At 26.9% G+C, this 14,808-nt stretch overlaps 1 protein-coding gene across 2 annotated transcripts; it reads left to right on the top strand.

The window, feature by feature from the left end:
• Positions 1 to 334: 334 nt before the first annotated feature.
• LOC117181742 lies at positions 335 to 12,425 on the top strand. Of its 2 annotated transcripts, XR_004468163.1 has the most exons (4): positions 335 to 429; positions 2,486 to 2,602; positions 5,761 to 6,477; positions 12,362 to 12,425. XR_004468163.1 is itself a non-coding variant. In XM_033374706.1 (3 exons), exons 2-3 carry the CDS (start codon positions 2,489 to 2,491, stop codon positions 6,292 to 6,294), a joined length of 648 nt encoding a protein of 215 aa, XP_033230597.1. In that variant the 5' UTR covers positions 335 to 429; positions 2,486 to 2,488; the 3' UTR covers positions 6,295 to 6,824. The 2 variants fall into 2 exon arrangements, 1 of the variants encoding a protein (XP_033230597.1); XM_033374706.1 differs by lacking the exon at positions 12,362 to 12,425 and having other exon boundaries at positions 5,761 to 6,824.
• Positions 12,426 to 14,808: the final 2,383 nt, after the last annotated feature.

The following is a 14,808-nucleotide window of genomic DNA, read 5'->3' as shown; positions in this document are numbered from 1 at the left end:
TTATATACACCTGAAAAAATAACCTAAAAATCGACTCGTGCATGAAATGAAGAATCACGCGAGACATCAAAATCGCCAATTTCTTCAATTTCTTTGAAATGGGGATCGAGACGCAAATAGAAGACCATCGAAGATTTCCGAAGCTATCAGATCGGCCAATCACCGTGCAGCATAAAACCTGAGAAAATCAAAGTTCGAATCGTCGTGCATTTTCGGCTTACAGGCGAACTTCCAGTTACAATCATGAACCTTCAGTTTTGCGGCTCCCAAACGGTAGGTATGGTGGGGGTAAATTTCATCCACGATCTGGCATCTCTGGTCCCAGGTCCCAATTCCCAAATCGTTTTTCGTGCAGTTATGACCGATCGTGTGTTGTCGAACCATCTCGGCGGTCAGTCCTGAATTGAGAAACCACGTGGAAAAAAAAGGGTAAGGAAACTCCTCTGATTCCCAACCTGCATGCGCGTTTAGCTGGATTTTATAATCAAACAGATGAATTTTCTATTAAATGATACTTTAACCAAAAAATAATCGACTTTCAACCAAGTAATTAAATTAAAAAAAGGAAGTTATATTTTTTTGGTAAAAAATTAATTTTCTATACAGAAATTCAAACAGAATGATGAATTTTCAACAAATAAGTTTTAACTGCGCAGTTTTCATTTCAACCAAAAACATGAGTTTTTAACTAACATGGCAAATATTTAACTAGAATAGTTGTGTTTTAACCCAAAAAGATTCATTTGTACCAAGAAAGACGAATCATCAACAGAGCACATGAATTTAATTTTTTTTTTTTTGATTTTAACATTTTTGAAATTTAATTTCTTGGTTCAAAGTCAATTTTTTTTTGTCAAAGAGGATTATTTTTTTAGGTAAAGTATCATTTCAATAGAAAATTCATCTCTTTGTTTGGAAATCCAATCCTGAGAGATAACCCTACAAACGCGCATGTTTATTTATAAGATAAATTACTTATTAGTTTAATTATCAGTTTCATTATTTTGTTGAAAATTCTTTTTTTTGTTTAGAAAATTAATTATTTTCCTTTAAAATACATCATTTTCGTGAAAAAATTCAGCTATTCATAATTTTAGTTGAAAATTGATCACATTGGTTTAAGATTGATGTATTTGGTGGAAAATTAACATTTTTGTCTGTTAAACATGTATATTTTTTGGTAATAATTCAACTGATTGGTTTAAATTTTACCTTTTTTATTTTAAAATTCACGTGTTTCGATGAAAATTCACCTTTTCGGTTAGAAAATTAATAGTCAAAAATGTAGTCTAAAATACATCTTTTTGGTTTTAAATTCAACTGTTACAGTTTAAGATTCATCATTTTACTTAAAAATTCATCATTTTGTTGCAATACCCAACTGTTTTTCTTTAATTTAATTTTTTTACTTGAAAACTTTTTTAATGAAAATGTTACTATTAGAATTAAATATTTCTTAAATTTGGTTGCAATTTAATCTCTTTAGTTGAAGAAGAATTTTTTAGCCGATATTCTAACTATCTAATTTTTGGTTCACAATTTTTTTTTAGTTGTAAATTCATGTGCTCTGTTGAAAATTCGTCTTTCTTGGTATAAATTAATCATTTTGGGTTAAAACACAACTAGTCTAGTTAAATATTTTCCATGTTAGTTAAAAATGCATGTTTTTGGTCGAAAATAAAACTACTTGGTTAACATTTATTTGTTGGAAATTCATCACTTTGTTTGAATGTTTCTTAGCATTATTTTTACATTCTAATTCATGAGAGTGTTATGTGATGGACCAAATTTTCGATTTCTAGTTTTTGATGGATCTTTACGTTTTGGCCCTCACAGAATCCGAAAATCATACAATTTTATCGGTGTCTGAATTTTTTTTTTTTTTTAAATTTGGGTGAAAGTTTCTTATCGATAGGTAGAAGACTTGCAAATTATTCCAAATAAATTTTCCATTTCGATGAAAATTAGAAAAGTTACATACTTTTGAAAATTTTGAAACATTGTTACCGCGTTAAAATTGCAATTGAAATATTTAATAAACTTTGTTTTAATAAAATGCCAAAAAAGGATATTTTGAAAAAATCCTTTTACGTACATCTGTATTTGTTTTTTGTGAAATCAGTTCTCGTTGGAAAAATCAATCCAGCTGTAAAAAAATCTCGTCGAATGACAATTTGCTTAAAAAAAAAAAAAAAATTTCTGAAAAAAGACAAAGTTAATCGTTTGTTTATAAAAATACTTGTAGTATTCATATAAATGAATCTTTTTGTGGGAACAGTAGTCATGTTTAGTCACTTTTTAGCTTGATAATTTTTAAATAAGACAATTTCAATTTAATGCAATACGGCTTTGAACTGAACAATTTTAAAATTAAATTTGACGCATTTTGTAAACCTCGATGTAGATATGTATTTTTCATCATATAATTTTCTTTGAATTTTTACTCTTACTGTATTTTTTGTTTGTTTTTTTTTTTTTTTAATAGGAAATGAGTTTCGAAAACAAAGATTCGACATCCGATGGGAGAAAATTCTGGAACGGACTAAAAAAGTTCTCAAGTTTGTTCAAGAGGCACTCCTCTACTAATGACAAAGGTGGAAAGGTAAATTTGAAAATTAGAAATATTTGCCTTGCCTAAACAATTAGAGCTTCCAAATTTTTCAGACTTTCAACATATTAATTTTATAATATAATATTATTCATATAATTAATTTAAAATTATCAAGGTTCGTCTAAAAATTTTCTAGAATTTTTTTCACATGAAACACCTTTATTTTGTTCTATAAAATAAAACAACTGAAATTACTAAAAACTTTGGATATTATTGATAAACAGTGGTTTAGTTTAGGCCTAAAACAAAAAGTGACCTGGCAGTAATTTTAATTTATATTTAAAAGGCTACCATTATATTTTAGATTCGGAATTCATCTCGTTTGGTTAGAAATTTTATTATTTGCTTTGGTTTATCAAAAACTCAACTGCTTTGTTAAAAATTAATTTTTGTAGATGAAAATTCATCCCTTTGGTTCAAAAATGAACTATTTTGTACAAAATTTGTTACATGTTTGGTTGAAAATTCGTCTTTCTTGATAGAATAATATTTTTTTGGTTAAAAAATCGATTATTTGAGTTACAGTTGAACAGATTTTTTTAAAATAATTTTTTAATAAGTATTTGTAATTATAGTTAAAACCTAAACTATTTGCTTTTGAATGACCGTTTGCGTTAAAAATTTTGCTATTTTGTGAAAAATTAATCTTTTTAGCTTGAAAATTCGAAAGTTTCGAAGAAAATTAAACTATTTGTTCAAAAATTAATCTTTGTTTGTAATCATTTTTTTGGTTTGAAAATTCAACTTTTTTGCAGATAATTGGTCTTTTTGGCTTTAAAATTTAACAATCTTTTTGAAAATTCATTTTTTTTGTCTGAAAATTTAACCATTTCGTGGTTTGTTGAAAGTTTATACTATAAATAAAGTAAGTGGGAAATTCGTCTTTTTTAATAGAAAATTAATCTTCTTGTCCGCAAATTTATCATTTTGTTTGCAAATTTCACAATTTTGTTGAATAACCGTTTTTTTCTTTGTTCAAAGTTATTTTTTTTAATGAGTAGTTTTCTCTGACAACTTCACTATTCCATTTTTCATTTAAACTCTAGGATGTGTATTATATAAGTTAAATACTCGACTGTTTGGTAAAAAATTAATGTATTTTGTTGAAAATGCGTCTTTTTGGGGGGGGGGGGGGGGGGGGGGGTAGAAAATTAATCTTGTTTGTTGAAAATTCATCTATATACTTTGAAAATTCGTCTTCTGTAGTAGTAGAAATTTAATCTTCATTATTATAAATGTATTTTGTTGTTGTTAAAAATGCAATTCTTTGTTTGAAATGTCAACTGTCACATGCTTTTCTGAGAATTAGCCTTTTTGGTTTGAAAAGTAGATTATTTGGCTTAGAGTTGAACTAATTTCTAAACAAAATTTGTTGTTGTGTTGGATTCATAATTATATTTGAAAACTCAACTATTTGATTTTAAATAAAGTTTTATGTTAAAAATTCTATTTTGTAGGAAATCAATCATTTTAAGTTACAATTTAAAAATTTTCGAAAAAAATTAAACAATTCAGTATAAAATTAAATTAAAAACAAATTATATAAAAAAGGTTTAAAATTAAACGTTTTTGTAGATAATTCGTCTGTTTGGCTTTGAAATTTAATAACTTTTCAAAAAATTCATTTTCTTCTTAAAAGTTATCACTTTTATTTGAAAATTTAACCATTCCATAGTTGGTTGCAGCCTACAAATTAAATGAGCTGGAAATTTGTCTTTTTTTTAGAAAATTAATCTTCTTAGTCGAAAAGTTATCTTTTAAGTTGAAAATTCAATAATATTGTTAAAAAATCGTTTTTTTCAGAGTTATTTTTTAATGAGAGTTTTTCTCTGTAAATTTCACTATTCTATTTTGGGTAGAAACTTTAGCCTGTATATTATATAAGTTAAACTTTTCAGTATGTGGTAGAAAATTCATGTATTTTTTTGAAAAATTGTCTCTTTGTTTAGAAAAATAATCTTGATTGTTGAAACTTGAACTTTTTGGTTAAAAATCCATGTACTTTTTTCACAATTCGTCTTTTTTTTTTCAAGAACATTAAGTTCTTTAATGAGTAGTTTTTTAATGAGATCTATTATTTGAAAATTTAACTACGCCAATTTTGGTTGAAAGTTTAGCCTTTATATTGTATAAGTTAAACATTCAACTGTTAGGTAGAAAAAATGTATATTTTGTTGGAAAGTCGTCTTTTTGTGTAGAAAAAAAATCTTGATTGTTGAAAATTCAACTGTTTAGTAAAAAAGTGATATATTTGGTAAAAAAAATGGTCTTTTTGTGTAAAAAAGGATTGATGTTTATTAAAAGATGAACTTTTCGTTAAGAATTTAAGTATCTTGTTAGAAATTCATCTTTCTTGATTAAAAATTATATTTTTTTGTTGAAAATGCATCTGCTCCGATTTGCAATCCCACTTTTTTCTTAAACTTTACTGTTCTTAAAAATTCATCTGAAAATGAGCATTTTTTAAAAGAAAATTCAACAGTCTTCTAAAAAACTTGTCTTTTTGTCTTGATAATTCCAATATTTGACAATATTTAAATATTTTTTGCTTAAATATTGAAAAATTTGATTGAAAATGCATCTTACTCTGCTGAAAATTCAACTATTTCGTTAGAAATTCAAATATTCTGTTAAAAGTCTGATTTAAAAAAAAATTGTAATGATTTTTGGTCGAAAACTTAATTAGCTTCTTAAAAATTCATTCTTTTTAAATGAAAAATCATCTTTTATGGTAGAAAAGTCATCCTTCTTGGTTAAAAATTGATCTCTGTTGTTGAAAATTAAATTTCTGTTAAGAATCCAACTGCTTAAAAAAAACTCGTTTTTTTTTGGCTGGAAGATGTAACTGTTTAGTGAAATCTTTAACTATTTTTTGGAAAACTTGTCACTTTTACTGAAAAATGTATCTATTTTGTTGTTAATACGACTGTTTGTTTGGAAATTTTTGTTGGGAAATTTGTTGTTGTTGTTGAAAATTCAACTAATTTGTTGAAAATGGGATATATTTGGACTTTCTTGGGAATTTTCAGTTGGGCGTCAGGCCTCGACCACACCACTGTTTATAAACTTGTTTGCAATTTTCAAGATTCAGGGCTCTGAAAAAGTAAATCCCTTAAAATCCAGCTTGAATCTTCTTAATTTTTATATAGAAAATGTCCCGAATCCATTCAGCAAGGAACTGTATCATTCACGAAACGATCGAAGAAATGGAAATGGAAAATCTTGAGAGTAGTTCTCTTCCCAACACGGAGGAACTGGATTCATGTTTAGATGTGGTGGCATATTTGGATAAACAAGTATCTGTCGATGAATGTAACGTTTTTAAAAAAAGCACAACATCGCTTGACTCGCTTTTTCCCTCAAAATACTTTCAAAATTTGAATCCACTAATGTCTCCTGTAACTCAAAAAAAATTTATTGCTCGCGCAAAGATTGATAAACTGAAAAACAGCATTCAGAGGGGCTGGGAAATTAATAGTTATTTGGACGCGGCTATAGCCAATTTTGACAAAGAAAAACCTGGAGCGAAGAAGGTGCGATTTTCAAACCCTCCAGTATCAGAAATTTTCGATGGCGAAGAGGATCCGGGGACAGAAATCAGTCTGAGTGAACGTATTCAAATTTTCATGGGCGAAGTCGATCAAGAACTTGGAGTGAAAAAACAAAGCCAATGGAAATGTTGAACAACTTGTTGTTGGTCAGGTTCAGGAGGAAATGGAAAACCTGATAATGGATGTGAAAGCCGGTGAAGATAGAGAACATTTCCAGGATCAAAGGATCAAATCACTTTTGCAGAAGAAATTCAAATGGCTTCATTCTCCAGAAAATCAACAACTGCTCACTGACAAGATGCAGGCAAGTTGCAGGTAATTTTACTGTTAGTCTTTTCCAACTTTGTTAGATTACTTTTAAGATTTCGTTTCCTTTTGTGCTGCCAAAGACGACTCTGCATCAAAAATTAGACAATAATTTTCTAGTGATTTCGTCTAACTTTTTTTTAATCTTATATTTAACCTCTTCGTTTTTCAGTTTTATATTTTCCCAGTGATTAGGGTTTACTGTAAGGATCGATCACTGGGGGCAGATAATTGTACTGACCCTCACTGATAAATTTCTTTAAGAATATTGATGTAAGTTTTTTTTTGGCTGCGGGATCAAAAAATTTGAAGACACGTATTTTTTCGATTTGGGAAGAAGAAATTTTGCAAAAAGCTACTAGTATTTCAATTTTGACGTCCATTTAAAAAAACGCAAATTACGTTTTTTAAGTACTTTATACTTTCAAATATATTAGATCTTCCAATTTTATTTTTTAATTTTTGCCGATTTTTAACGTACTTTGACATCATCCACAGGAAAATTTACTGAAAGTTTAAAAGTAACAAATACGATGATTTGTTTGAAGTGATTGAAAGTCCATGTTCACAAAAAAAAAAAAAAAAAAAAAAAAAAAAAAAAAAAAAAAAAAAAAAAAAAAAAAAAAAAAAAAAAAAAAAAAAAAAAAAAAAAAAAAACCTAGACTTGTATTTTTTCTCTCAATTTTTTGTTGAACTTAACCTTTTATAAGGAAGATATCCTTACACTTTCATGTTGGCTGAACCATTTTTGCATTCAGGAGAATTTTCTCTCATAAAATTAAATTTTCCCATTATTTTTGGAAACAAACGAGAGATCGAAAAATATTTAAAAAAATAACAAGTGTGGGATTTCCCGGAAAATCTTTTTTTTGTTTGTTTATTTTTTGCAGTGTTACAAAAAATCTGCTAATATTGTGAGAAGGGAATAAAATGAGATAATTTGTTTTAGAAAAGCATCAAGTTGAAAGATGTTTTCTTTTTAAATAGTTCAAAATTAGATATCCTTCCCAATGAATACTAATTTAAATAAAAAAAGATACGAATGGAAAATAAAATTTTATTTCGTACAAATTTGAAAGCATTTAAAGTTCTACTTGTAAAATTGAGGAACGGTGAAAGTGTTCCAACTTTCAAAACTTTTTAAATAACAAAATTTCAAGTTAAAAATACATCTTAACTACAAACTTGTATCGTTTTTCCGAATTAAATCTGGAGTCCAAAAAATCATAGTTGATTCAGTTTCATTTCATTATCTCCAAGATTTTTTTAAACTGATGTCTAGATTTTTTTCAGTTGACCTGAAAAAGGCATGGAATTTTGAAATCAAAATTATGTATCGATTTTGTACAAGAAATTGATTAAAAGAATTGTAGAACAAATTTTAACATTAGAAATTCTGTGACTTAAACTCTATATTTTCCAACAAATCGTTGCTATTTAGTTAATTTTAAGCTTTTTTTATTATAACTTTCCCGATGGTTTTCCAAAGAGGCTGTTAAAAAATTACCAAAACCGGAAAAAAACCGGAACATGTGAATTAGTTCAAACCCTATAGAATTTCAGAGAAATAATTGTTTCTTGCATACGTCAAAATTAAAATAATGGTATCTTATTTGGCAAGTATTATAATTTAAAAAAACTCAATAAACATTCCAAAACAAGTTTCATGTGATGTTAGGGGCGATCCATAAATTACGTAAAACTTGATTTTTTACATTTTTCTAAATTACTAGCAGATACCTTCAATTATTTAATATTGGTTATTGATTTTTTTTTTTTTTTTAGATTTTTCGATAATCCAGACGTGACCATTTGAAACTAAACATTTCAAGGAACGATTCCGAGCATAATAAATACCAATAAAATGTAATACAAAAGGAGATTGTACAATTCTCTCAAATATATTTGAGAAATTTAAGGGTGCATTTAATAAATAGTACAAAACGCAATAAACTTAAAAATGTTGGATTTTGTGGGTGGTAGTAATTTACAAATTTGTCAATTAACTCTTTTGGGAATGGATATCTTTTGAGTTGCTTAAAATCTGTGGAAATACCTTGAAATATTTGAAAAACAATTGAAATTTGTAAAATCCTTTGAAATTTCTTTTAATTTTTGAAACCTACTGAAATTCCTTATAATATTTAAAAATTTCGAATATTTCTAACCCCTCAATTCTTGTGAATAAATTCTTTGAAATTTCAATAAATATAATAAAATCTCTTGAATTCCGCGTAAAATTCCTCAAACCTGATGACATTCCTCGACATCCCTTGAAATTTCATTAAAACATAACATATTAAAAAAAATTTTTAATCTTCAAAGAACTGAAAATATATGAATTCATCTTCAAATCCAATAAAGATACATGAAATCTGGTTATGTTTCTCGAAGTTCATTAACATTTGTTTTAATCTCATGAAATTCTCTTTAAAATCCTTTGAGATCCTGAAAATTCATTAAAATTATTTGAGAGAGTGGTTTCAAATCCTCTATAAAAACCCTTAAAATCACTTGTAAATCCTCTGAAATCCATTGGAATCATTTCAAATATTTCAAGGTCTTTCTCAAGATAAATGTTTTTTTAAAAATTTAATTCACTAAATTTTTTGTAATCTTTAGAAATATCTTGAAATATTTTATAACTAAAACCTCTTAAAATCTTTAAAGTCCTATAAAACTCGTAAATTTTCGAAAAAATAAATTTTCTTGATAATATTCCTTGAAATATTTAAAAAGTGCTATGGAATCCTTGAGATCCTGATTTACTTGAAATAATATTGAATCATATTGCGGTTATTAATAATTTCATAAATTGTGAAAAAGATGGTTTTTGTGGATAATTTCTAAAATAATGATAAAAAAATAAAACTCCAATGTAATCATAAGAAATTATCATGAGTTCTTGATAAAACTATTACAATATTTTATTGTAAAAAAGCTCAACCTTAACGTTATATACCACAATTTTGGATAAAGCAATAGCTGTTAAGTAATTTATGAATGGCCCCTCAATAAATTCTAAATACAATTGCGCAATATTTATAATTTATCAAGAATCTATACTTGCAGCAGTACGAGGATAAAATATGTTCAATTTAGAGATAAGCTCGTTAGTTTATAAAATATTCCAAGTGCTTTGTGTAATTTAAATATTTATTACTAAATGTATGTTCTGTTCTGTTCTGTTCTGTTCTCTTTGATGTCAACGTCAAGCTTTAATAGTTATTTATTAGAATTTCGCTATTGGATGTGTTAACAGTCCGTCCAGTTTTTCTATATTCTTTATGTATACTTGATTTTCGAATTATTTCTCCGCAGCATAAGTTCTATTTATTTTAGTAAGTTATTATTAAAGTCAAGTTGTACGTATATTTAAATGTTTACAAAACAGGGTAATATAATATATTTATATTTTTCATGTAAGTCACCTCTGCCATATTTCATATAATCTTTATAAAAAAATTTTACCAAAGATTGTCCAGTATTTGTTTGATTTTTTTCTGAATAAATATTTGATGCACGCTATTCAGTTTTTATACGCTAAGCCACTGAGCATACATTTGCAATATAAAAATTTACATTGTAAAACTGAGAGGGTAACTTACAAAATATGTACATAGTTGTGTAATCAACAATTGCCCAGAAAAACTAAACATTATTTGAGTAGTTTTTAGTATTTTGACACGACACTTGATAAGATTACTGAAAAATGTCTATTTTTTAATTTATTGGTATTTTTATAAGATTTTTAAAAGTCAATTTTAATATTGAAAATAACTATATTGTGTTTGTCTATAAGTAATAATTATTTGTCAGTATTGCAACGTCATATCTGTACAGATAGATAGATAGATAGATAGATAGATAGATAGGGGGTACCATAATGAATACTGCTGCAACATTTATTTTCATTTCCATAAAGGATTGTAATTTTCTTCTTAAAAAGAAAATAATTTAGTTTTTAGGAAAAAACAAGTAATCAGAAATTATTAAAATTTGAATTTTTTAAAGTTTTCACAGTTTGTTTGAAAGATTATTTAAAAAATCTAAATTGCTCATAATTCATTTGTTGGATACGTTTAATTTACATGCAATATTTTTTAAAATGTCAACTTTTCCAATAAATCTCTTTTCTTTTTGGTATTGTTTTCTACACAAAAAGATTTTATGATTAAGATTAAATACATTTTAAACAAAGCTTCATAAAACTGACTGATCAAATAAGTTTAACTACATTCACAAGTTCCTGTATCTCAAAGTATTTGAATTTTTCGAAATTCCACGAGATCAGTTAAAGAAATCAGAAAGATGATATACATTGAACGATTGTTAAATGAAAGAAATTGTTCAATACAATTATGAAATTTTATTATTACATTCTCATCCTAATGAGAAGATACTAGTTTTATGTAAAATTTCACTTTGTCGGTTTTCATCCAATCTCCACGTTTTAAGACCCACTGAGTCAGAAAAAAGATTTTTACGAGGGTGTTTGTCTGCCTGTCTGTCTGTCTGTCTGTAGCCTGTAGCCTGTAGGCACGACAACTTTTGAAAAATCGATCAGATTGGATTCTGCTTTGGCACACGTTTTTAAGGCCCAAAAAGGAAGAACAAGTTAGTAATCCAGATATTTTGGATCAAAATTAAAAGTGAGCGCGTTTTCAAAAATTTCGAATCCACATTTTTCAAAATTTCAAAATTTTATGAATGGCTATTCATAGTACTCAGAAACCCAAACAATTTATCGTAATGAATTTTTTTTATAAAAAGAAAATCATCAGATTTAAAGCATTTTGAAAAACAAAAAAAAAAAACTAAAATGAACATTTGAAGCCAAACAACGCATGATATGAAAAAAAGTCAAGAGAAGAAAAACGTTGATTTTTGAGAGACCCACAAAATTATCATTACAACTCTTCTAATTTGGTTGAAAAGTTGAACATTCCAAATTTGATCATAACAAAAATAATGAAAAATTCAAAAATTTCATTTTTTCTTCAAACTGTGCAAGCTACGAAAAAAATGAGAAAGGTCAAATTGCGCGCCGTGGAAAAAACTACAAATTTGTAATGAATCACTTTTCAACAGGTCGCGTAATTTTTGCTTTTGGTCCTAAAAAACAAAATAAAAAATTTTTGGACTAACGACACAAGCCACGAAAAAAATGAGACACAAGGTATGAAGTAAAATTAACAGACAAAAGTTGTTCGCCCAAAAAGATCTATAAATTTATTATAAATCAGTTTTCGATAGGACGAGTAGATTTTATTTCAATCGTAAAAAATAAGATTAAAAATAAAAAATTCAATTTTTGGAAAAAAGACAAAAAAACCAAAAGAGGATGTAAGATCTTATATAGGACCGACCCCATGCAGATGCGCAGCAGTTTGTTAAATTATATAATTTTAAGCAATTTCAGTGAAAAGCATTAAAAATTGATGGATTAATTTTTATTTGAATTGACACTTTTTAAACTAGAAGATAAAAAATAATGATTGGTCAGTTGTTATTTATACATAAAAATCTGTTTTGAATTTTTATTAATTATTTCTTTAAATTAATTTTTGTTTCAAAGAAAAATCATTAATATTTTTTACAGGAATTTGATGCATATTTTGTTATTATCTGAAGATATTCAACCAATGTCATTAAACTGGCTGATATTAACGCGGAAATTTGTTTGGAACACTGTGTCATCACTATGAAGATGCCGCTCAATTAAAATTTTCTGAAATCCCTCGGATTCCCTGTTTAAAAAAAGTTAAAAAGTTCTTGAATTTCACTTCGACACCTGTCTCATTCAATAAAAGCATAAGACGGTACTTCCTATTTTTCTTCATCCTCGAGCTGATTAATTATTGATTGATTGATTCATGCTGTCATATGCCAGTGTACAACCTACTACAGCAGCCAGCCGTTCAAGCTTCAAACTGGACTGATTGCAAACAACGTAATGAAGATTGACCTGGTCGCCTGTCTCCAGACGCCCGCCCGTTGGAAACCCCTAAGAATCACTAATCGCGCGACTATCCCAGGTGGAAGGAAATACACCACCACCGGCCCAGTCCTGGTCCAGTACACCCTGCCCGAGTTCCAGTATTGGCTTGCAATGCTTGGCGGTACTGACTGCCAGTACTGGGGCAGTACTGGCAAACCGCTGGCGTACGAAAGTGCCGGAGTTCATTTTAAAAATGATAACAAATTATTTAATTGTTTTAAAGACCATCCACATTCATCATCATACGACTGCACATCGTCCAAATATTATTTATAATTACAAAAATATAATTTTCAAATTATTTGTTTAATTTTAACAAACACTATTTCTATAATCTAAAGATATAACAAAAAAGGTATTCAAAAAATAAATAATAATAATTGACAGCGAGTATTTTTTCAATACTTGTTGATGGCCCTGCTCAGAATGAATACATATATTACATTTTTAAACATTACTAGACTATTATGTGCACGTGCATGCTCACTTTTATACTCATTTTTATAATATGCTCAATTTTCTAATAACAATTCATTTGTTAAAATTTTCTGAAGACTTATTATATTCTTGTTGAAATTAGATTCTGAAAGAATGAATTCAGTATCAATGCATCGTAAAATGCACGAGTACTATTTTTATGGAGCGTTTCTATATTCCGTGACGTTATTTTAAACACTTTTACCTTCACACACCCTAACTGCAGTTACGTAATATTTTTTTTCTATTATTTTGAAAAACTAAACAGACGTTTTGTAAATAAAAATAGATTTTTAGGATCAAGTGCGGTATAGACGTAAATTAAACAATATTTTGACGTAACACAACAATGATTTTTTTATATTTGTTTAGTTACACACATTTTTTATTTATTTACAAGAAAAGAAGTATCAGCATTTTTTCAAAGAATTATATAAGTTTTTTCATTTTCATGAGACAATTAGGAAAGATGTTTAAATATTCAAAATGTGTCAAGAAAAGAATGCAGAAGATTTGAAAAATATATATTTTATTTTACAGGATTTTACAAATTATTAGAAAAATTTCAGCCTTTTCAAAAGATATTCAGGTCTTTTATAATTTCAGAAGAAATAATAAATATTCCATAAATTTTCGGAAATGCTTTCAAGGTTTAAAATATTTCAACTCTGTGCAAAGCCTCTTGAATTCCTAAAAATATTTGTAAATGAATCCAATTTTTTCTTAAAATGTTGAAAACTAATTTAAAGTGTAAAAAATTTCCGCAAAATCTTCCAAAATTTCTTACGAATTTTAAGAAAATTATCAAATATTCGTGAATATTTCATATTCGCCAACAAAAAATCTAGATTATGAAAAATAGAAATTTCACGGGATTTTACAAAATAATAGGAGAAGTTCGAGTCCTTTTAGTATTAAATATCTATACAATACTTGTTAAATTTTTAAAAATATTTTTATCTGACTGGAGTTTTTTTTTGGAATTTAGAAAAGTTATTTAAAATGTAAACTGCTGCCTAAAATATCCCCAATTTTCCTAAAAACTTGAATAACATTAATTTCTTCACTTGAGACCTTTCAAAGTTATTCTAATTAAAGGCATGTGATACTTTACCATATGGGTTTTCAGTTTTTCACACATTTTGTTCACAAATTTTTATTTGAAAAAAAAAAAAAAACATTAGTGTCCAGACGTTTGCGTTTTTAACGTCTGGCTTTCTTTTTGTCTAAGAACTTTCACATAAATCTGCATTTTTTAAAATCTTCTGCAATTTAAAAATCTTTATTCTTGTAAATTTTCGCAATATTTGTAGAATGTCATGGTTTAATTTATTTTTTATTTTTTAATGTTACAAAATTAAAACATTTTGCTTTAAAATGTTCTACTCTTTCCCGAAATTTAAGGAAATATTTGATGTTTTAAAATCTTTTTTGAATTTTCTGCTGAAGCTCATTTTTCAAATTAAAAAATTCTTAAGAAATTGTTTTGGGAACATAAAAAATTTATGTCATTATCCTGAATTTTCAAAAAAGTCCTCAAATATCTTATAAATTTTTATTGTTTTTTAATGGCGTTAAAACTTGTAAATATCTCTTAAATTTATTAAAATTTATTCTAAAATTATTTATTTTGACACGATGTTGCTTTAAACACTTGTTAACCCTATTTTTTACTTTATAAAATAATATGAAAAGTTTTTGAATCTCTTTTAATGAGTTCTTAGAACTTATTAGTGAAAAATTGTTCGGAATTTTCCCATTAAACTAAAATAAATACTTTTTCTTCTCTTGACGCCATAAAAATTAAGTTTACTTAAATTTGAATTAAATCACGGAAAATGATATTAATTTTATTAAAATCT

Source organism: Belonocnema kinseyi, chromosome 10, assembly GCF_010883055.1.
Source record: "Belonocnema kinseyi isolate 2016_QV_RU_SX_M_011 chromosome 10, B_treatae_v1, whole genome shotgun sequence".
NCBI classification, from domain to species: Eukaryota; Metazoa; Arthropoda; class Insecta; order Hymenoptera; family Cynipidae; genus Belonocnema; species Belonocnema kinseyi.
This window is presented reverse-complemented; position numbering and strand designations above follow the sequence as displayed.